We start from the raw sequence: 24,282 nt of genomic DNA on the forward strand, positions 1-24,282 counted from the left end.
AGAAGCCTTGAGTTTGCATTCTAGCTATGACACTGACTGAAGCTTTGTCTGAAGGAAAATGTTTTAGACATTGAGATTATCAACATCCTCTCTTAGCTTCAGCTTTTTCTCCCTCTCCCTTAATAGACAGAAGAGCGTAAGCTGGTTTCTGGGACCTTGGCCTTAATTTGGCAATGTTTTAAATTAGACACCTTTTCTTAGCTTCTCTTTGGGAGCCTTTGAGCTTCAGGATATGAAATGTAATGAATTCATGGTTTCTCAATGCCTTGCCACCAAAAATTGGTTCTCCCTAATGTTCAGCATTCATTGTATCAAAATGTGCCTGAATATGAATAAAAATCTTAAGGAGAGGAAGATGGAAAATAAAGTATTCTGAATAGAAATATTTTTTAAAAACTCTTTTCTTTTTTTAGGGGTTGTTAGAGGGCTGTGCCTTAACTAGGAGTATGTGAAAGAAAAACTATTCACCTGAAAAAGAGAGGTAAATGGCTAAACCACTGAGAGCATAAATTCTTGACTAAGAAGATTCTGGGTTCAAATACCAGCTCTGTTGTTCACCAGTTCTGTGACATGGAGCATGTTACTTGAAATCTCTGTATTCATTTTTATCAAGCATGACATAAGGATTATAATAACACCTACTTGATAAAGTTGTGATGAGACTTGATTGGATTAAGTACAGGACTTAGAATAATAACTAGCACATAGTAATGTATGTATATATTTCTATTTGTACTAATAGCAGCAGGAGTAGTGTAATATATCTGTATTCATATACCTAACACCATAAGAATGCCTGACACATAAGAAGTTCTCGATTACTTCTGGAAGGATACTGAAATTTTTGAATGCATACTATGTACGAAACATTGAGCTAAGTGTTTTCAACTATATCTCCTTTGCTCATCAGACAATTTGTCAGGAAGTTATTCATCATCTTCTTGAGATTCATTTTTCTCATCTCTTTCATGAGAATAAGGGACTTGCCCTGCATTAAACAGTTCATAAGTGAAATCCCTAATTCAAAAATAATTTCTGACTCCATTCCAGGGGTTTCCCTAAGTCATAGACCGAAGTTCTATAATTCCAGATGGTAAGGGATAAAAGTTCACGTCATCTTTATAATTGATTTAATTAATATCCTTGTTTACTTATTTCAGTAGAAAAATCAACAAGTGATTTTTTCCCCCCTCTTAATGTTAATCAGGCTTTAACCTCTGTGGACATGGAAGTGGGAAATCGCACTGTCCTGACTGAATTCATCTTGATGGGCTTCTCAGCCAATCCTCAGTGGCAGCTGATTCTATTTGGAATATTTCTGACACTCTATTTGGCAACCTTGTCAGGAAACATGATCCTGGTTGTCTTAATCCGGATTGATTCCCGCCTGCACACCCCTATGTACTTTTTCATTGGCAATCTGTCTTTTTTGGATTTCTGGTATACTTCTGTGTATACCCCCAAAATCCTGGCCACTTGTGTCTCAGAAGATAAGCGCATTTCCTTGGCTGGATGTGGGGCTCAGTTATTCTTTTCCTGTGTTGTAGCCTACACGGAGTGCTATCTCCTAGCAGCCATGGCATATGACCGCCATGTGGCAATTTGTAATCCATTACTTTATTCGGGTACCATGTCTGGTTCTCTCTGTATTGGGCTTGTTGCTGGCTCCTACATAGGAGGGTTTTTGAATGCCATAGCCCATACTGCCAACACATTCCGCCTGAATTTCTGTGGTAAAAATATCATTGACCACTTTTTCTGTGATGCACCACCATTGGTAAAAATGTCCTGTACAGACACCCGGGTCTATGAAAAAGTTCTCCTGGGTGTAGTAGGCTTCACAGTCCTCTCCAGCATTCTTGCCATCCTGATTTCTTATTTCAACATCGTCTTGGCTATCCTGAGGATCCGCTCAGCCTCAGGAAGACGCAAAGCATTTTCCACCTGTGCTTCCCACCTAATCTCGGTCATGCTCTTCTATGGATCTTTGCTCTTCATGTACTCAAGGCCTAGTTCCACCTATTCCTTGGAGAGAGACAAAGTGGCTGCCCTGTTCTACACTGTGATCAACCCATTGCTCAACCCTCTCATCTATAGCCTGAGAAACAAAGATGTCAAAGAGGCCTTTAGGAAAGCAACACAGACCGTTCGACCACAAACATGAAGGTTGTCATTTTTGCTGAATGCTGTTATGGCATTTTCCAAATAACTGGGTTATAGCTATGTTTGTACCTATTTTTGTACTTCATTTAAATTCAACAAATTATACTTAAAACAATAAAATACTGAGCAAACCATTCTTCAATTATTATTTTGTTGTGATAATAATAATAATAATAAGTTTTAAAACTTATAGTACTGAATTGTTTGATGCTGTGCAGTATGGTATTTTGCCTCTTTGCAGTTCTAGATTTTTCATAAATTTCATTCTGTTGGTTGTCTTTGGAAGATCTTGGGGGAAAAGAAGAAAATCATGGTTTTATGGATATAGTTTGACTTTGAAGCTTGGTGAGCAATCTTTACTGGGTGAGGAGAAGATTTGGAATGGCAAGATTCCTGAAAATTTCCCCAAGAGTTTACAAATACTTGTTGGGTAAGGAGTTAAATTCTTTCATAAAGCTCAAAATCACAACATTAAGCCAAATAAAACAAATCAACAATAAAAACAACAACAACAAAACGTTTGGAGGGTCCCCCAGTTCCTTCTGCTTTTTCCTTTGTGCTGATGGAGAAAAACAGAGTACTCGACTGCTCTGTGACTTGACCAGTTGTGTGTTTTCTCCTGCGGGCCTGAACCCAAGCCAGAGACTTGAACATTCCCAAGCACTGAAAAATTTTTTTAGGTTGTTGCCTAAAAGACTGAAAGATCAAACATACTGCTAAACATGTAGGAGCTAGCGATGGTTCTGGGCCCAATTCCTTAAAACTTCATATAAATTCCATAACTCATTCTCTTAAGTTCCCCTAATAAATGCTTTAGACTGATCACTCTGGCATTTAGTGCTTCCTCCTTGGAATCGTAACGGGCCACTTCTCAGGACAGTACGGGGCAGTCTCATATGGGACTTCCCCTGCTGCTGCTTTTGTGAAAACTCCTGTCACGAGTTCTTGGGGATAGAACTACATTCTAGACCCAATGCTTGTGTTTTTTCACCTGATTTCAATTAGGAAAAAAACTTATTGCACATTATTCAGTATATAGCAGGTTGAGATGATATTTTATTTAATACCTTAAAAAGACTGCAAATTGAGGATAATTTTAAAACATATTTTAATCACTGTAATTTTTTTCTGATTTATTTTTTAATGAAATGTATTGATTATACATATTTATGGGGTACAGAGTTATATTTCACTAAATCTATAAAATGTGTAATGATCAAATCAGGGTAATAGCATATTAATCATTGCAAAACATAGTCATTTCATTGTGATGTGAATATTTGATCTCTTCTATACTACCCATTTGATAACATGCAATAATTATTAATTATAGACGCCAAGCTCAACTGTATGCCAATAGAACTTATTTTTCTCTTCTAGCTGTAATTTTGCATCCATTATCCAGTCTTTCACTTTCCCCCACCCCCTCCACTTTCCTACCTCTCATAAACTCAGTTCTACCCTCTCCTTCAAAAAGTTCAACTTTTTATTGATTGATTGGTTGACTGATTGATTTGCTCCCACATATGAATGAGAACATGCAGTATTTCTCTTTCTTTGCCTGGCTTATTTCACTTCGCATTATTTTCTCCAAGCTCATCCACACTGCTGCAAATGATAGAATTTCATTCTTTTTTATGGCTAAGTAGTATTCCATTGCATATATTCTCTCTATCCAATCATCCACTGATGCACATTTAGGTTGGCTCCATATCTTGGCTATTGTGAATAGAGCTGTGATAAACATGTGAGTGAATATATTCCTTTACATGATGGTTTCCGTTTCTTACAGTATATACCCAGTAGTGTGATTCCTGGATTATATGGTAGTTCCATCTACAGTTGTTTGAGAAACTACCATACTCTAAGCCATTTTTTAATCAGATTATTTGTTTCTTTTTTACTATTGTATTTTTGAGTCCCTTCTATATTCTTGATATTAATATCTTTTTTGTTGCTTAGTTTGCAAATATTTTCTCTCATTCTGCAGGTTGTCTCTTCTCCCTGATGATTCTTTTCTTTGCAGTGAAGAAGCTTTTAAGTTTGATATAATCCTATTTGTTTATTTTTTCTGTTGTTGCCTATGCTTTTGGGGTCTTATTCATAAACTCTTTGCCTGATCCTACATCCTGAAGCATGTTCCCTGTGTTTTCTTCTAGAAGTTTTTATAGTTTCAGGTCTTATATTTAAGTCTTTAATGCTTTTTAAATTGACTTTGGTATAGGGTGAGAGATAGGGGTGTTTTTCCATTCCTCTTTGCATGGATATCCACTTTATTCAGCACTATTTATTGAACAGGCTCCCCTTTTTCCAATGTATGGTCTCAGTGCTTTTGCCAAAGATCAGTTGCCAGTAAATACATAAATTTATGTTTGGGTTTTTTTTATTCTGTTCTACTGGTCCATGTATCTGTTTTTATGCCAGTATCATGCTGTCTTCGTTACTATAGCATTGTAGCATATTTTTAAGTCAGGTAGTATAATGCTTCCAGCTTTATTGCTTTTTCTCAGGATTGGTTTGGTTACTTGGGGTCTTTAGTTGTTCTATAGGAATGTTAGGATTATTTTTTCTATTACTCTGATGGATTCTGTTGGTATTTTGATAGGGGCTTCAAAGTAATCTGTAGATTACTTTGGATAGTGTGGTCATCTTCACAATATTATTTCTTCCTATCCATGAATATGGAATGTCTTTCTATTTTTTGTGTCCTTTTTAATTTCTTTCAGCAGTGTTCTGTAGTTTTCTGCACAGAGATCTTTCATCCCCTTGGTTAATTTTCTTTCCTATGTATTTTTTTTTTTTTTTGGTAGCTATCGTAAGTAGGATTAATTTCTTGATTACTTTTTCTTCCAGTTTGCTATTGGTGTATAAAACTGCCAGTGATTTCTGTATATTGTTTTTGTATCCTGCAACTTTCCTGAATTTATTTATCTGCTCCAAGAGTTTTTTTGGTAGCATCTTTTGATTTTTCTCTGTATCAGATAATGTCATCTGCAAACAGAGACAATTTGACTTCCTTGGCCAGCTGACAAAAATAATAATAATAATAATAAAAAAGTAAAAGATTATAGTTACATTTTACAAATTAGAAGCTTTCAGCTCAGAGGTTAGCAATGTTATATTGAAAGATTATAGCAATTGCTAGAATGAGCAAATTTTCAAAATTCATTAAAATTAAAAAAATTAGGACAAATTGTTGTAGCCACTTATCATTTTATTATCTCCAACATTTATCATCTTTGCTTTTCAACACAATTCTGTACTATCTCTTTCCATCAAGAAAATTAAAAAATTTCTGTTACTTTATTAACAAGAAAGCCCTGTGAGTACTTGACTAGACGGATTTGGAGTGTATTCTCCAAATGTCAATGATCCATATTATGTTTTATTCACATCTCTATAATACATATTATGTAGGGAGAAATTATTGATTCAGCATTATGGGAGAGAACAAAGTAAAATTAATTCTCTGAGATACAAGAAGTATTCACCCTTCTATTATGCATTAATTTGAGATACTGATTTAAAAATAGTATATTAATATTGAATTGAATCTGTAATTCTATAGGATAGATTACAATCTGATAACAGAAACAAAACAAATAAAAATTTTTCTTGTTGAATTTTTGAATTTAATAGGAAAACATTTTTTTTTTCCACTCCAGTTCCCCAACCTTGCCCTGAAGCAATGCGTTAGACTTAGCACTGATTAGAGAAATCGATGTCAGTTTAGACTTCGGCTTGGGCTAACTTGAAGAATTTTTTCAGAGCTTCTTTCACATCTTTATTCCTCAGACTGTAGATCATGGGATTCAACATGGGAAACAACACAGTATAAAAGGTAGAAACCACTTTGTCCCTCTCAAGGGAATAGCTGGAACTTGGGCGAGAGTAGATGGAGAGAATGGAGCCGTAGTACAAGGTGACAGAGATCAGGTGGGAGGAGCAGGTGGAGAAGGCTTTGAGGTGGCCCCGTGTGGAGTGGATCTGCAAGACAGTGGCAATGATGAAGAGGTAGGAGGCGAGTATGAGCAGCATGGGGGGGGGATGACATTGGAGGCCAGGAGGAAGTACAGCACGGCCTGGTAGCTATCCTTCACATCACATGCCAACTTCAGCAGGGGTGGGACATCACAGAAAAAGTCATCGATGACATTGTCACCACAAAAATCCAATGTGAATGTGTTGCTTGTTAATATTATTGTGTTGACAAAACCCCCAGTATATGAATGGACAACCAAACAGATGCACAATCTCCTTGACATGGCCTGAGCATAAAGCAAGGGGTTGGAAATGGCCACATAGCGGTCGTAAGCCATGGCAGCCAGCAGGTAGCACTCACTGTAGGCCAGCCCTGCAGGAAAGAAGAACCGAGACAGGCAGCCAGCAAAGGAGATGCTTTTGTCTTCAGAGATGCAGGTCACTAGGATCTTTGGGGTGTAGACAGAGGAATACCAGAGATCCAGAAAAGACAGATTTCCATTAAAACATACATACATGGGAATGTGGAGTTGGGAGTCATTACAGATCAACATTATGAGTGTGGTATTTCCTGCTAGGGTCACAGAGCACACGCCAAGGAACACCACAAACAGGACGAGCTGCATCACAGGGTCTGTTGTGAAGCCCAACAGTATGAACTCAGTCACTGTGTGATTGCTCCTCTCCATGGCTGTCGGGAATCTCACGTAAGAAGAAAATGTGAGCTCAGTTTGAATCACCATGCTGGATAAATAAAAAACAGGCTAAATAAATATCATATCTGTGGTAATTCTAGAAGTCTGGGATCCAAAAATCTAATTGGATTTTAGATTATAAAATCCGATTATATTATAATCAAAATAATAAAGATTTTTTATTTTGCAATAATCAGTCAGACTTTACAATTATGTATTTTTTAAAAAAATTTTTAATCATTTTTTAAAATTTGAATTGCCACTTTGTAATTTTACATGCTTTTGGTACAATCTGATATTTTGATACATGTTATGTTGTATATTAATCAGATTAAGGTAGTTAATGTATCAATCATCTCATGCATTTACATTTCTTTGTGGCAAAAATATTCAAAACCATCTCCTCTAACTATTATGCAATATAGAAAACTTAACTTTTAACTATAGTCACCTTACTGTGCAATAGAAAGTCAGAACTTATTTCTTCTATGTAATTGAATTTTGTGCCCATCAGTCAACCTCTTCCTTGCACCCTTTTTCCCCTTCCTTGCACCCTTCCCAGTCTCCGGTAACCACTGTTCTACACTTTGCCTTTATAATATCAAGTTCAAAAAATCTTTTTTTAATTGACACACAGCAATTGCACATATTTATGGAATACAGAGTTATGAGAGTATTTCAATACATGTACACAATGTGTGATGATCAAATCATGGTAATGAGCATATCCATCACTACAAAAATGTATCATTTCTCTGTGATGAAAGCATTTGAGCTCCTCTCTTTTAGTGCTTTTTTAAATTGGCTATTTTTTTTCATTAGGAATGACTATTCATCTAATAAAATGGATTCATAATTTCTATTCTTATACTTTGTTCCTCTTCCTCATGTCAGTTTTGTTTTTTGCTCAGTGTCTGAATTTCTAGTTTTAAGTGTCACTTGTTTGTATTTGAAATAATGGATTTTCCCCTTTTAAAATTTATTTTAAAAAGAATCTAGCATTTTTCTTTTAGTGATTCCATGTATTCAAACACCATGATGACATTATACATGTATATCTCGTAATATTATGTATAGGCATAATAAAGCCCTTTGGAAATTATAAGGAAAAAGAAAATAGACATAATGCCTTGGGAAAAACGTATACAGAAGAATTACATACAATGAGGGGAGTATGAAGTACACAGTATGTACTGTATTTTGTACATATTCCACAATAAATACTTAATATATGACAATAGTTTTAAAAGCCAATTTTAAATGTAATTTACATATATAACATAAATAATATAGTACTAGAAATTTATGCATTAATTTAAATTTTTATTAATTTTGTAATTTTACTGTTCAGGATATTTTTCTTAATGATAACAATTAAGCAACATATATAGGTCCTGGTAGATGATGATGAAACAGTATTCCATGTGATGACAGAAATCTGCCAACTCTCTTCTGGATTCTCTGTGCATAGAATTGTACACGTTTTATTGACATGAGTGGACAAGAATATCTGTAGCAAATGTACATCTATATGACACTTTAAGAACAATTCCAGTCACACTAACTTCTCATCAATCTCAGTCATTTTGTAGATAACTAAACAAAAATCCCAGTGTGCATGATTTTTAAGTACATTATTTTATTTATTTATGCCCATTCTCTTGGGAACTAGGAGAATACTCAATTTATACTCAACTCTCAATATTAGTGTTAATAAATATCAATGTAATAAATACTCTTATTTTTGAGTAATGTATGCAACGATATAAGATTGCTTCACTTGAGCTTTTGCTACTAGGACTCCACCAAAGTTTCAATGACCTCTCGTGGCTTAATCCAGTAAGTAAATTTGAGCCCTTATCTTGTGAGGTCTATTTGTAGCATTTGTCATAGTTTATCACTTTTTCCTGCTGGAAAATATTTTCTTTACCTGGTTTCCAGGTTGTGATACTTGCCTGGTTTTCCTATGCTTCTTGTGCTGCATGTGCTCTGTGTTACTGTCCCACGTTTGGAGTGCCTCTAGAATTGACTCTTGGACTTCTTGTCTTTTCCATCCACAGTCAGTCCCTGCTGATTTCATCCAGTCTGATGACTTGAAATGCTCTCTACACGTGAATGAGTCTTCGTGTTACATCTTTCGACCATGTCTCTTCTCTGAACTCCAGACTCATGGATTCAAATGCCTACTTCAAACCCCTTACCTGATGTCCTCTGGGAAGGTAAAGAAAAAAAATTGAGTTCCTGACAACCCTTTCTAAACCTGCTTCTTCTTCAGACTTCTCTACTGTGGTAAATGTCATTATTCCAGTGCAGGGAAAGTCATTTAATATCATTCTTGACTGCTCTTCAGCTTTCTCACTGTTTCTGTTTAGCCACATCTTTGGGCCCTACCTTCAAAATATATCCAGAATCTGGCCAATTTTCCCCAGCTCCAATGTTTCTGTCCTGGAGGAAGCCACCATTATCTTTCACTTGTATTTTTGAAGAAACCTGCTCATGGTCTCTGCTTCTATCCTTACCCCACTTGAGTCTTTCAATATGACACAGTGGTCGTGTTAAAATGCCAGTTAGATCATGTTACTCTTCTGTTCTAAACACTTTAGTGATATCTGAAGTTATTCAGAGTCAAAAGCAAAATCCTTACAAAGATCTATAAGCTGTATGTGATCTCACCCCCAATACCTCTCCGCTCCCAGGTCCTAGTGTTCTACCCTTCTCTGTTCACTCCATTCCAGCCATGCTACTCTCTTTCTGTTTTTGGATAAACAGCCATGATCAATGCCTTTGTCTTTGCTCCCACATGTAGTTGGAATGCTCTTACCCAGGTATCTTTATAGCTAGCTACCTCACATTCTCAGTTCTCAGCCGCCACTAACATTAGCTCTTTAAAGTGCTCCCTGATCACTCTGTTGCAATTTTCTTTTCTGACATTTCTCATATCCCTTTCCTACTCTGATTCCTACCTTCTCTGCAGCTCTGCTCATTATCTAATATTGTATACATCTCATTCATTTAACTCCTTTACTTTACCCTTCACTAGCAAATGCTTTTTCTCATCTGCATTTGATGAAAACAAGTATGAGTTTAGTTTGTATATCTCATGTTGATTCGAAGTTTTATTATGAGATTATGTGTGCTGTTTATTTTAAATTAATCACTTAATGCAAAATGAGAACGATTTATAGTGAGGCAAAACTCCCTGAGAGGAGTTTTCTGTTGGAAAGAGCTGACAACTCCTGGACTCAATCTTGATATCTCCTGATTTGAGTATTCTCTGATTTTAATGATGATCCAAGAATTTGATCGTTTATAAAAATAGCTAACAATTTTGAATACTTCATGCTGAGTCAAGTACTGTACTGATTGTTTCACTTGTAGTATTTTATTTATTTCTTCATAACACCCATCATATGTATTTTTAAATATTAGCAGCAATGTTTTCGATGATTAAATTGAGATTTAATAAGTAGCTAATAATTACACATGGTCTTGTCTTACTCCAGACACCTGATACTTAATCACTAAGCCACTTCCTTTCATATTTGATAATAGGTTAGCAATTGCTGGTGGAATCTATTGGTTTCCCTCTTTTTGCTGATAATGACTAACTAAAAACCAATTAGATAATGCTGAGAGATTCAGATGTTGTCACAGGAGAGTACCTCGTACATGTGGAATTGATATATGCTTCCAAGTACTGCCCCAATTATGTGCTGTGTCTCTTACATTTACAGCCAGTTCTGAATATGAGTGTAGAAACATTGTACTCTTTCCAGAACACTTATCTGTAACTCTCACAGTCGCAACCAAAAGAAGACCACACTGTGGATCCAGGTAACTTATACCTGCTCAGTCTCCCCAATGTATTTGATACTACCTCAGGGGGTCATAGTTTTGAAAATCTCTGAATAGGCAACTAACCATAAAGTGTGGTTTATTTTGCTTGCTCAATGCAAAAGAAGGAAATAATTAAAAATTATAATGATAACTATTACATATCGAGAACTTACTCTTTGAAAAATCCCTTCCTGGGAGCTTTATTTAATTGTCAAATAACTCTTTGAAGTACGTATTGCAGTTCACATTACAAACAAGAAAATATATTTAGAGCAAATAATCAACTTGCCAAAAGCAAATTCAGATGTAAGTGCAATTAGGATTTGAACCCGAGGTAATTTGATTATAACATCCATGATATATTTTTTTCTATACCCAGGGCAGTTCAGAGAAGCATAATCTTTGAGTTCCTATTTAGCTGTGACTATATTGCTTTAGAGGTAGACTTATCTCGAGTTTCAATACAGATAGATTTTGCAGCAAGCATACCCACTCCCACCTCTCAACGCAATACTTAGTTTTGAAGTGATAAGAAAGTTATCACATATTAGCTGATGTGACAACTTTGGCTAATGTGACAATTTTAACCAAGGTGTCATGCTGGATAAAAGCAATTAAAAGCTGAATAAACATTATTATGATAAATAATGGCAAAATAAGTTTCTTTATGATTATATTTAGTATCTTAATATTAATTGAGCATTAACTGTGTGCCAGATACTCTGCTAAGTGATTTAAGTGTTATCTTACTTAGACTTCACAATAATCTTTTGAAGTAAACATAATTATCATTCCCATTTTACAGGTAAGTTACCTGAGACATAAAAATGATTGTACATACATTGTGTAAGGCCATAAAATTGTAGGATGGTGGCTGGTATAGCCATAATTCAAGCCAGTCCCCCTAATATCCTAAAACTTATATATCTGTCCAGAATTTCTATTTACTATTATTATATTCTAGATATTCTGAAAGACACTGAAGACAAGAAATGGAATGAAGGTATGAGTTCTGCTCCCAAAGAAAATATAATTTATTGGGAGAAACTCAATTTTTTATGACAAGTACCTGCAATACATTTTGATGAAATTACTCTACCTGATAGTGGGAAGCAAGCCAGAGGAGAGACCCTGCCAGGAGCAGTTGTATGTGGTGAGAGGCGTCACTTAGGAGGAAGAACCATGCTTCTGTGTGTGAAGAACGAGTGGACAGTTGCCATGTGTTAGGAGGGCGATTTGGCAAAGCAAACCACGACTATCAAAGCACAGAAGCAGGGAAAAAAATGAAGGGTGGAGGGACTGTCAGAAGCTTGTCAGATCTGTCCGGAGCACACTGTGCATATGAGGGGACAGTAGGGATGAGGTTAGATGAGATCACAAAGATTTCCTGTGCCATACTCAGAATATTATTGGAGATTGTATTAGCCATTTTTTTCTTTTAATCTTCTGCATTTTTTGGTACTTTAACATCTTGTGGAAGGGGATCGTTGCCAATCCTCCAGACTTCCCCTCCCAGAGCTAGCTTATTTCTAGATATTAAAATCAACTTGCCTGAAAGCAAGATAATCTTTTTATTTGCAGACCTCTCAACCCAAATCCCATGTCCCCAACCACTTCCTTTATCTTATGTTCACATAAACCAAGTCGCTATTTCCCCTGCCTTAAATCACTCCAGGGCCAGGTACCTGACAACTAAGAGACCACTCCTGTAGTCCAGAGCCTGTGGAAAGCATTCAAACTATTCAATCCAAAACGTGCTTGAGGTTACATACTCTGCCTTGTCCATTCCTTCACACAGAAACCACAACAACAGAGCTGGGTTCTTTTGCTCCTTCTACCTCTTGACCAAACCTGGTGTATCCTCATGTGGTCCTGTGTGGTGTGCCCCCTTCTCTGGAGAAGTGTAAGCAGTAAACTTTTCTTTCAAAGGCAGTTGTCTGTGTATCTGTCACCACATCATATCTAATTAAAATAAATCCTGAGTGCATATTAAAATCAGAGATAATGGCTTATCCTTGACCGGTATTAAAATGCTTGAAAATTGGCTAGAAATGTCTGCATTTCTCTGCATAAACTTAGGCTCACATATGCACATGCACTCGCTTCAGCTGCAGCTCACAGGGTGTTCACGTTCAAAACATTTGCACTCATTGTTCATCATGCTTAGAACTTCCTTTTATTCCCTCATTTCCTCAAAAATATGCCATCTTCTCAGTGAGGTCTTCCTTGATCACCCTCTTCAAAACTGTGCCTCCTTCCACACCCCTAGCACTCTTTGTCCTCTTTCCCTGTTTTATTCTTCTCCAGAGTACTGACCATGTGATGTATTTATCTAATTTACCTATGACTTATTTATCTAATTTGCTATCTGGTCCCAGGCACTAAGATGCCAGTTCAAGAGAGCAGTTTTGTTTATTGTTTTGTTCACTGCTGGATGCCAGTGCTGAAACAGTACGTAGCACACAGTAGGCACAAATGATATTTGATGAATGAATGAATGATCTCCCCAAATTCTCAAGAAGCATCTCAACCAAATCCATATTTTAGTTTGCTCTAATGATGGTATTGAGCCCCTAAAGGAATTAATTGTTTGCTGTCCCATATTACTTGCTATAACTAGAAATCTCTGACTGTCCTGTACTCTTCACAGGCAGGTACAAGAAAAATCAGGGTGGAATAGTCATAGAATAGACAATATAACTACTGAAATGTACAAATTGTATTTCAAAATAGAGTGTGTTTGTAATGGAGGTTGGTTCCATTTGAGCAGCAAATTGTCTTTCATGTTAAAGAGCTATTAGTAACCATGTCTTCAAAATAAAAGGTTGCCATGTAAAGAGTGCTGCGATGAACATTGGGGAACAGGTATACCTTCGACTTGATGATTTCCATTCCTCTGGGTATATTCCCAACAGTGGGATAGCTGGAAAACCAGCCCAAATGTCCATCATCAGATGAGTGGATATGGAAAATGAGGTACATCTACACAATGGAATACTACTCAGCTATAAAAACGAATGAAATACTGCCATTTGCAACAACATGGATGGACCTTGAGAGAATTATATTAAGTGAAACAAGTCAGGCACAGAAAGAAAAATACCACATGTTTTTACTTATTGGTGGGAGCTAAAAATTAATATATAATTCACACACACACACACATATACACACACACACACAAAAACCGGGGTGGGGGGGTAAGAAGATATAACAACCACAATTACTTGAAGTTGATACGACAAGCAAACAGAAAGGACATTGTTGGGGGGGAGGGGGGAGGGAGGAAGGAGGGAGGTTTTGGTGATGGGCAACAATAATCAGCCACAATGTATATCGACATAATAAAATTTAAAAAAAAAATAAATAAAAAATAAATAAATAAATAACTTCAAAAAAAAAAAAAAAAACCCAACAAAACAAACAAACAAACAGAAAAACAAAATAAAAGGTTGCCATGATAAAGGGGCAGTCAGATCAGAGACAGCACTGGGCCTTCAGGTTTGACATGGATGCAAGTTCTATCTCGGTGCTTACTAGCCACCAGAAGACCTTGTGCAAATTTCTTAATTCTTCTAAGACTCTGTTGCCATTTTCCAAACAAGAGTAGCAATTGTAATTGCTAGATAGGGCTGTTGTGACAAAGAGTATCATATTTTTTTTTCTTCTGACCAGTAAGGGGATCGCAGCCCTCAGCATGGTGTGGTCTGCACCACGCTCAGTCAGGGAGCGCACTGGCCATGCCTCAGCGCTACCAGAGCCACGCTCTCCCGAGTGAGCCACGGGGCAGGCCCAAGAGTATCATAATTTGAAAACTACCTATCACTGTGCCCCACAAAAATGTACAAGTATGTGATATAAAAACAAAAACAAAAAAAAAGGAAAGAAAAAAGCCCTATGTACTGGAGGGCTTAACACATGGAAAATATTTAATAGAGTGGCCTTCCAATTGAGAGAACATGACACCACCTCACATATTGCTAAAGCTACAGCTTCCTGGGACTGATCCCAAAAGATTCCAATTAAGTAGGTCAGGGTTCCAGGGAACCACCTCTCCCTCAAGTAGTCCAAGAGATTTTGATGGAAATTGACTCCATGTAATAGTTGGAGAAACATTGTAATATTGCCCATTATTATTAGAATGACAGGAATTCTACTTTACAGGTGTGAGAAGAAAAAATGAAGTAATGTACATATGCACAAAAGTAGTTTGCAAAAATGTATATAATAATTTTGGGAAGCAATACGAACAGTTTGGCATGAGAAGTAGCTTAGATAGATCTGTATTGAATTCTGATTCCAACCATTTAGAGCTTGGTTATCTTTGAAAACTTAACTCTCTAGAGAATCAATTTCCTCATCTGTAATGCACTTTTTATTCGTAATAACAAATTCCTGCAAGATTGTGAAAAGATTATAGAGATAATGTATTTATGGAAATTAGAGAAGTGTCTAACATTCAATAATGAATATCACCTATTCAGCATTTAATTTTACGTTGGCTATTGTCGTCATATAATCATACAGTGGTAGGATTTTTGTTATGCAAAAGAGTGAAGATGGTAAAACCGGTGACAATACTGACCCTTATTACCTTTGCTATTTTCCTCTGTTGGTCAGTTCTACAGCTCGTTGGCCCAGGCTTTTTCGATGACTCCAAAGTTTCTGTAATGTTGTCCTATCCCCATCTTCTCTTGGCTTCTTTATTTCAAGTTATGTTTCATTCCTTTAAAAATAATAATGAACACTTTTGGGTTACTGATACCTTTGGGAACCCGAACTCTATGGATTTTCTCAATAGAAAATGCTCAAATCCTCCACACAAATTGTGTGAACAAAATAGTGCATGTGTTTTCACAGTGTTTTTCTTGAGGCTTAAACATGAATGCCAGGTCACACGTTAAAGTTTTGCTTTAAGAAAGGATTTCTCTTCTGGTGAATCCAGCCCAGAGACTATGGCAACTGGACTCATAGCAAACTGTTGTCTGACATTCTTTTAAAATGTATCTTGTGTCTTTCTGCCTTCTGGGAAACAAATAAAGTTTAAAAAAAAAAAAAAACTTTTCATGATTTATTTCGGCATCAGTATAGGAAGTCTCTCTTTTTAGTTTTCCAGCCTCTCAGACTTGAGATATTCACAAAAGCTTATTCCTTTGGTAAATGTTTCTTGATGGTTTTTCTTTTAGTTTTTGAGTCAATGGTATTGTTCTATTTCCATTCTCCCCCCCCCTTTTTTTTTTAACATAAATTGCCGTTTCTCACCACAAATAGTAAGTGAAGTTAAGCTTCCCTTTTTACTCTCAACAGTTTCAGAAACTGCTATAGGATGGGGTGGAATATGAAAATGAGAATTTATAGTTCTTGTAATACAATCAAATGTAAATAAATGTTGAGTTATGGCATCAGTAATACCTGAATTGTACAGCTTCTCAAAATTTTCAGCAACACCTTCCAACATTTCAACATTCAAATCATCTAGTTCCAGAATATTTTATAACAATTATTAGATCCCAGGGGTTTTATACTCGTGGAATTCCTCATGGTTTTGTACCTTGGGGGAATGGCAAACAAGGCAATTAAACAAATCCACATTGATGAGGATGGGTCAAATAAGGCAATTAAACAAATCCACATTGATGAGGTTGGGTCAAGCTCATTTAGTAAGACTCAGAAAGCTTTTGTTTAGAGAGTGAAATTCCCTAATGATGGGTGTATTCAGCCATAATTTTCCTTCACATGCATTCTGCATTACTTTTGCTGAGTCCAAATTTTACATGTATATATCTCCAACATATGTATCCATATGTGCATATTTGAATACTGATAAACACACAGGTACTGATATTTCTGTAAGACATTGGGTATCTTCCATTTGCCCTTCTAGACTTACTGTCATCCTTTTTTATCCTGATCTCTGCTCCAAGTGTCCAACCTCTGTGAACTGTATTAATTAAGTTGGCCAATACAGAAAGAAAAGAAAGGAGGGAAAAGACTGAGGACAGAACACTTATTCCCAGAATCTTCCCCACAGGGTCATTGAAGACCACAATCTTCCCTATAACAGAGCCAAAGCTTCTGTTTCATTGTTCTCTCCACACAATCTCTCTCTCCCTCTATCTCTGGGTTTTGATAACTGCTCTTTCCCCATCTCCCTTCAGCCTAGATGTAGTAAGACTCTGTGGCAAAAGTCTAGTCTATCAGCCTCAGTTTTCCCATACTCTGTTCACGTCTTTGTAAAAAGTTCCTTTATTAAACTATCTTTAAGTTGCATGATTTTACTTGACCATGTCTTTCCTGACAGATAGTCCTAGAATCAAATCTTCAGTCTGGGTTTCCAAGATTAGTTTGCTCACATATTTAAAAAAAACATGTGGATGTGTCTGTTTTCAGGGAAATGGGACACTGGTAACCCTTGGCATGTGGTGGCATCATGGCCAATTAAGTTATCATCAGTGATATCATAATTTGATGTGCAGGTGGAGGGTAAGGCACTGAAAGATCAATGGGTTGTGGCATTGATCATGACAATGATAATATTGATTATAAGAATCGGTGAAATCTTTTAATTTGAAACTATGAAAGTCCTACATTAAAGTCATTTGGAAAGCCCCAACTGTAGCTTTGAAGGAGTTTCTCATTTCCTGCTGTCCTTTAGCAAAAATAGGGTTGAGGTCCAAACCAGAGCGTAATTGTGAGGACTGCAGAGAAGCAGTGCCAATGGAATGCTAAATATTGTTGGAGTTTCTGTGATAAGCTAAAGGAATTGATGGGCGGGGGGCATGGAGAACTGGCACCATAAAATATGGGCTGCATTGGGAAGCCAAGGAAAGGGCTAACAACAGTAATCCCTGTCTGTAGAGGCAGTTCCTAACTTCCTCCCAATCTGAGGGAACCAGCTTTCCACAGGACAAAATTCTCCTAATGATTATGCCTAGAGAGTTGCCCCATGAGCTGATGTAATTCTCCATAGCACTCAACTCCACCCTGCCTCTATAGTGAAGGTTAAATATCACTACCAGAGATGAAGAAATCCAAGACTTGCTCTAATACAAAATATACACTAAAAGAATTATATAGTATTTCAGTAAACTGTATTGATAGGAGTCTGTAAAGCATGCATGGAATTGTATTCTAAGGGTGGTAAACCAAGGAGAATAAATTGGGAGGATCGATCAAGCCAGATTTATAAAAGCAGGTTCACTCATGTAGGATACAGAGATTCTTCTTGTTTCCTCAATTACCTGGAAGGTCCTTAAAATTTGAGTCTCCTAAATTGCCTCTTTATTTCTCATCAACAAAGATAACTCAAAACTGCTCGTCTTCACACAGCAGAGACAATAGCATACCCTTACTTTCTTTTGTCAGGACATATCAATCCCCTGTTCAATCATTATATAGTATGGAGGACCTTAGTATCCATAGGTTACAGAAATGATGAGAAAGTGGAGGTTTGAACAAAATGTTGTATCCAAGTGCAAAGGTCACAGCAATAGTTTTCTGGGGGATGCGTCAGGTGTTTTGCTTGTTGACTTTCTAGAGGCTCAAAAACTGTGACGTCTGCTTATCATGAGAGTGTTTTGAGAGAATTAACCAAAGCTTAGTGAAAAAAACCCTTGGGAAAGCTTTACCAGAGAGTCTTTCTCCATCACGACAATGCTCTTGCTCATTCCTCTCATCAAATAAGGGCAATTTTTGTGAGAGTTTTGATGGAAAATCATTAGGTATCCACCTTACAGTTCTGACTTGGCTCCTTCTGACTTCCTTTTGTTTCCTTAACTTAAAAAATCTTTAAAGCGCACCCATTTTTTCATCAGTTGATAATGTAAAAAAAGACTGCATTGATATGATTAAATTCCTTGGATCTGCAGTTCTTTAGGGATGGACTAAATAAATGGTATCATTGCTAACAAATGTGTCTTGAACTTGATGTAGCATATGTTGATAAATAAAGTTTATATTTCTATTTTTACCTTTATTTGTGTATTTTTAATTTATTAATTTGTTTATTCTAACATAGTTAATCGTACATATCTGTGGGGTACAGAGTTGAATATCATTACCTGTGTGCAATATGTGATGCTCAAATCAGGATAATTAGTATATATTCAACATTAAACAATATAATCATTTCTTTAAATTCCATTTTTTTCCATGAATTTTTGCAAGTCCCCTGGTATGTGAGTTTCATGTCCTTCCCCCCAATTGTTTTTGCCTTTTTAATTTTAGCCATTCTGGTGGATATGTAGAAATATTGCATTTTTTAAGACTTTAATCTTTAGGGAAGAATTAAGTTCACAGCACAAATGAGAAGAAGGTACAGAGATTTCCCACATATCCCCTGCCATGCAGAGCTCCCCTCTGTATAGACATCTCCCATCAGAGTGGGACATTTGCTACAATTGATGGGCCAACACTGACATCATTATCATCCAAATTCTGTAGTTAACATTAGGATTCATTCTTGGCATTGTATGTTTTATGGGTTTGGACAAATGTATTTCATTTTTATTATGAAATCATTCATAGTTTTTTTACTACCCTAAAAATTCTCTGTTTCACTCATCACGTATTGTCCCTAATCCTTGGCAGTCACTGATCTTTTTACTACCTCTGTACTTTTACCTTTTCAAGAATGTCGTAATAGTATGGTTGGAATCGTACAATAGGTCGACTTTTTAGATTGGCCACTTTCTCTCAGTAAATATACATTTAAGGATCCTTTATGTCTTTGTATGGCTTGATAAGTCATTTCTTTTTTGTGCTGAAAATTTTATCGTATGAATGTAACACCATTTATTCATACACTAACCTACTGAAAGGCATCTTTGTTTTTTCCCAGTTTTTGTGATCACAAATAAAGTTTCTATAAGCAGTTGTGTGCAGGTTTTATGTGAACAAAGAGCATGATTGCTGGATCATGTGGCAAGAGTCTGTTTAGTTTTGGAAGAACCTGACAAACTGTCTTCCAACTGACTGTACCATTTTGCATTTCCACCAGCAATGAATGAATGTTCTTTTTTCTCAACATCCTCACTGTATTTGGTATTGTCAGTGTTTTGGATTTTTGCCATTTGAATAAGTATATATTGGTATCTCTGTCATTTTAATTTGCACTTCCTTGATGATACAAGATATGTGCTCTCTTTTCGTGTGCTTATTTGCCATCTGTATTCTTCGGTGAGGTGTCTGTTAAGGTCTTTGGTCCATTTTTAAATCAGGTTGTTTGTTTTTGTACTGTTGAATTTTAAGATGTCATTGTATGAGTTGGGTAAGAGCCCCTTTATAAGAGATGCCTTTTACAAATATTTTCTCAGTCTGTGGCTTATCTTTTCATTCTTTTTAGAGTGTCTTCTGCAGTTCAGAAATATTTAACTTTAATGTCGTCTAGGTTATCAATTCTTTTATGAATCATACCTTTGGATTCTTATAAAAAAAAGTTATTGCCAAACCCTAGGTCATCTGTGTTTTCTCCTATGTTATCTTCTATGAATTTTATACTTTTGTATTTTATGTTTAGGCTGTGATCCATTTTGAGTTCGGTCCCAACTCAAAAGATGACAGTGTAAGTACTGTGTCTAAATTCATTTTGTTTTTCTAGAGGATGTACAGTTGTTCCAGAACCATTTGTTGAAAAACTATTTTTCTTTCATTGTATTACATTTGCTCTTTTGTTCAAGATCAGTTGACTATATTTAATGGATCCATTTCTGGGGGCTCTGTTCTGTTCCATTGATCTACTTGTCTATTTTTCACCAGTATCACACTGTCTTGGCTACTCTACCTTTACATAAGTCTTGAAGTTGGTTACTGTCAGTCCTCAGACTTTGTACTTTTTCAAAATTTTGTCTGCTATTCTTTTTTTTTTCGGCCTCTCTATATAAATTTAGAATCAGTTTGTTAATATCCACAAAATAAAAACTTGCTGGAATTTTGGTTGGGGTTGCAACATATCTATAAAACATTTTTGGAAAAACTGACTTAATGATATTGAGTTATTCTGTCAACGAACATAGAACATCTCTCCATTTATTTAGTTCTTTTATTTTTTTCCATCAGAATTTTATAATTTATCTGAAAAAGATCTTGTACATATTTTGTAAGATTAATACCTAAGTATTTCATTCTTGGTAATTTTAACATACATGGTATTTTGTTTTTAATTGCAAATTCCACTTATTTATGTAGGAAAGTAATCGGCTGTTGTACATTAAGCCTGTATCCCATAACCATGCTATAACTGCTTATTAGTTCTAGCAGTTTCTTTGTGGATAAGTATGGATCTTCTACACAGATGATTATGTCATATGCAAAGACAGTTTTCTTTTCTTCTTTTCCAATCAGTACACATTTCATTCATTTTATTGTCTTATTGAATTAGCTAGAAATTTCAGTACCTTGTTGAAAAGAATTGGTGAGAGAGAACATCTTTACTTATTTCTGATCTTAGGGTTTTTTTTTTAGGATCATCTAATTTTTTTTTAAATCATCTATTTTCTTTCTCTCTCTCTCATATTCTATACCCACCCTTCTTTTATGGGTTTTCTTTCTGTTTGTTGTTCATATCAGGGTTGTGCACTAGTGACCTCTTTTTCCAATCTTCACTGCTTGGCTGCATCTCATCACCTAGAAACCATCTTAAACATCACCTTCTTAAAGCCTCCTCTCTGACCATCAAGGCCAAAGCAACCCTTTTTTCTTTTCTTTTTTTATTTGTCGTTACACAATGTAACTGATTTTTTGGCCCTTTACCAATTCATCCCTTTTCCTCTCTTCCCACCCCCAGCAATCTCAGTTCTGTTCACTTCTCTTAACAAATTCAAAGAATTATTGTAACTTTTTTTCCTATTTGTTTGTTTATTTATTTTTATTAGCTTCCACATATAAGTGAGAACATGCAATATTTCTCTTTCTGTGCCTGACTTATTACACTTAACATAATTTTCTCTAAGTTCATCCATGTCGCTGCAAATGGGAGAATTTCATTCTTTTTTTTATGACTGAGTAGTACTCCATTGTGTCAATATACCACATTTTCCTTATCTGCTCATCCGATGATGAGCATTTAGGATAGTTCCAAACCTTGGCTTGTACAAATAGTGTTGCAATAAACATGGGAGTACAGGTATTCCTTCGACATGATGATTTCCATTCCTTTGGATATATACCCAGCAGGAGGTTAGCTGGGTCGTATGGCAGTTCTATCTGTAGTTGTTTGAGGAACCTCCACACCATTTTCCATGTGTGCAGTAATTTACAGTCCTACCAACAGTGCAGGAGTGTTCCTCTTTCTCCACATCCTCACAAGCATTTGCAAAGCAACCTCTTTTTTTCCAAGTTAGTCCTTCTTACCATAGCAAATTTAATTTTCTTCATGGAATTATTAAGTATCCAATTTTATTCATTTATTTTTCACTAGTTGATTGTCTGTTAGTTCAATGAGAATTCATGCTCTTCTCACCACTGCTTAAATCCCAGCACCTAGAAGAATCCCTAACATATAGAAGGCCTTCAATAAATAATTGTTGGCTAATTGACTGACTTTTTTTTTTTTAAAAAGACTTGTTTGGAGTAATTAAATACCAAAGACTACATTTAGTATATAGTACCCAGATGCTAAGCAATGTCTGCAAACTTAAAAATGGTCAAGCTCTGCTCATGGCATTGACGTAGGATCCCAAACTGCTTCAAATACCTTACAGGTTTTCCGTAGGCCCTTGGGCTGAGCATGCCCTACAGAATGTACATTTTAATGTGAGAAATCTCCAAGTGATTTGCATATCATGTATGTAGTACGGAAACCTAGGCACTTGATCCGTCTCCTGTCTCCTGTGGATTTTAGTCTCTACAACTCTAAAATGGGGACACAAGTGGAGTCTCTTTCTTTCCTAGAGTCATGAGGCTAAAATGAGAAAATATATTTAGGAAGTGCTATATGTACCATGTACCATTATTTCTATTGTATATTGAGAAGCTTCCAAGGCAATTCCAGAATCAAATTACTCTAAGGGGGGATGATACCAGGTGGGGAGCTGATCTGGGAGACTTCGACTGTTTTTTTTTTTTTCCTGACTGGTAAGTTGATCATGTGACCCTTGGCACAGTGTCGTCAGCACCACACTTTCCAAGTGAGCCAACCGGCCATCCCTATATAGGGATCCGAACCCGTGGCCTTGGTGTTATCAGCACCACACTCTCCCAAGTGAGCCACGGGCCAGCCCTGACTTTAAATTTATAAAATCAAAGTTGAATTGGAAATTCCAAATGATCTCAGATGGATGTGGGACTTTTCATATTCTTTCCACACAGCAGCTCTTAAATGTAGGAATGCAGTAGGGAAAAAAAAAATGGCAGTGACAACATGGAATTTCTCAACAGGATGAATATTTGAGTTTAGATTTGGCCAAACCCACAAATGTATCTTTTTTTCCAGGAAGAGTATTGGAAAATAAGGCTTCAAGAGCTCACCTGGGAGCTTTTAAAAACATCTGTACTTGAATTCTATCTGCAGCCATTCTGATTTAGTTGGTCCAGTGTAGGGCCTGGACATTGAAATTAAAAACAACCGACCAACCAAGTACTGTGCATTTAGGATTTGAGAAGCTCTAGATTCAGTGATATTATTATGTGAAAACATTATTTGGCACAGCTGGCTCTTTTTATATTAAAGGAACATAATTAATAATGCTGACTTTTACCTCTCTCCTTTTCTTCCCTTCTTTATTTTTTTCTTTCTTTTGGGCTCCTTAAAAACAGAGCGATGTAGCAGTGTTGATATTTTTATGCCCATTAAAAAAAATCTTTTGATAAATGTCTGTTCAGATCACTTGTCCATTTTTAATTGGGTTTATGTGATTTTTGCTATTCAGTTGAGTTCTTTATATATTTTGAATATTAGACTCTTATCTGCTATATAGTTTGCAAATATTTTCTCCTAATGTATGGGTGTCTTTTCACTCTATTTTTTCCTTTGCTGTGAAGAATTTTTTAGTTCTATATAATCTCATTTGTGTAATTTTTCTTTTGTTTCCTGTACTTTTGGAATTCTATCTAAGAAATTATTTCCTAGACAAATATCATGGGGCTTTTCACCTATGTTTTCTTCTAGTAGCTTTAAAGTTTCAGACCTTACACTTTAAGCTGTTTATTCATTTTGAGTTGATTTTTGTATATGGTGTGAGATAAGAGTCCAATTTAACTCTTCTGTATGTGAATATCCAGTTTTCCCAACATTATTTATTGAAGAGACTGTCCTTTTCCCATTGTATGTTCCAGGCATCTTTGTCAAAAATCAATTGACTGTAAATACTTGGGTTTATTTCTGGGCTTTCTATCCTGCTCTATTGCTTGGTGTGTCTGTTATGCCAATGCCATGAGGTTATAATTATAATAGCTTTATATTTTGAAATCAAGGAGTGTGATGCATCTAGCTTTTCGCCCAAGGTTGCTTTAGCTAGGGGTATTTTCTGGTTCCATACAAATTTTATGATTGTTTTTGATTTTTCTATTTCTGTGGAAAGTGGCATTGAGATTTTGATAAAGATTATTATAAATCTACAGATCACTTTGGGTAACATGAACAATTTAACAGTATTAATTCTTCCAGTCA

The 24,282-nt window shown here is 36.0% G+C and overlaps 1 protein-coding gene and 1 pseudogene across 1 annotated transcript; one reads left to right on the forward strand and one right to left on the reverse strand.

The window, feature by feature from the left end:
- Positions 1-1,207: 1,207 nt before the first annotated feature.
- On the forward strand, positions 1,208-2,164 carry LOC134361265 (olfactory receptor 9G4). The gene has a single exon (XM_063076305.1). The coding sequence runs from the start codon at positions 1,226-1,228 to the stop codon at positions 2,162-2,164; it is 939 nt and encodes a 312-aa protein (XP_062932375.1). The 5' UTR covers positions 1,208-1,225.
- Positions 2,165-5,892: 3,728 nt separating this feature from the next.
- LOC134361220 (olfactory receptor 9G19-like) lies at positions 5,893-6,833 on the reverse strand (annotated as a pseudogene).
- Positions 6,834-24,282: the final 17,449 nt, after the last annotated feature.

The sequence above is a fragment of the Cynocephalus volans genome, chromosome 12 (genome assembly GCF_027409185.1).
Source record: "Cynocephalus volans isolate mCynVol1 chromosome 12, mCynVol1.pri, whole genome shotgun sequence".
NCBI classification, from domain to species: Eukaryota; Metazoa; Chordata; class Mammalia; order Dermoptera; family Cynocephalidae; genus Cynocephalus; species Cynocephalus volans.

Coding starts and splice junctions, on each gene's coding strand:
- LOC134361265 (XM_063076305.1), top strand. CDS start 1,226: ATGGAAGTGGGAAATCGCACTGTCCTGACTGAATTCATCTTGATGGGC.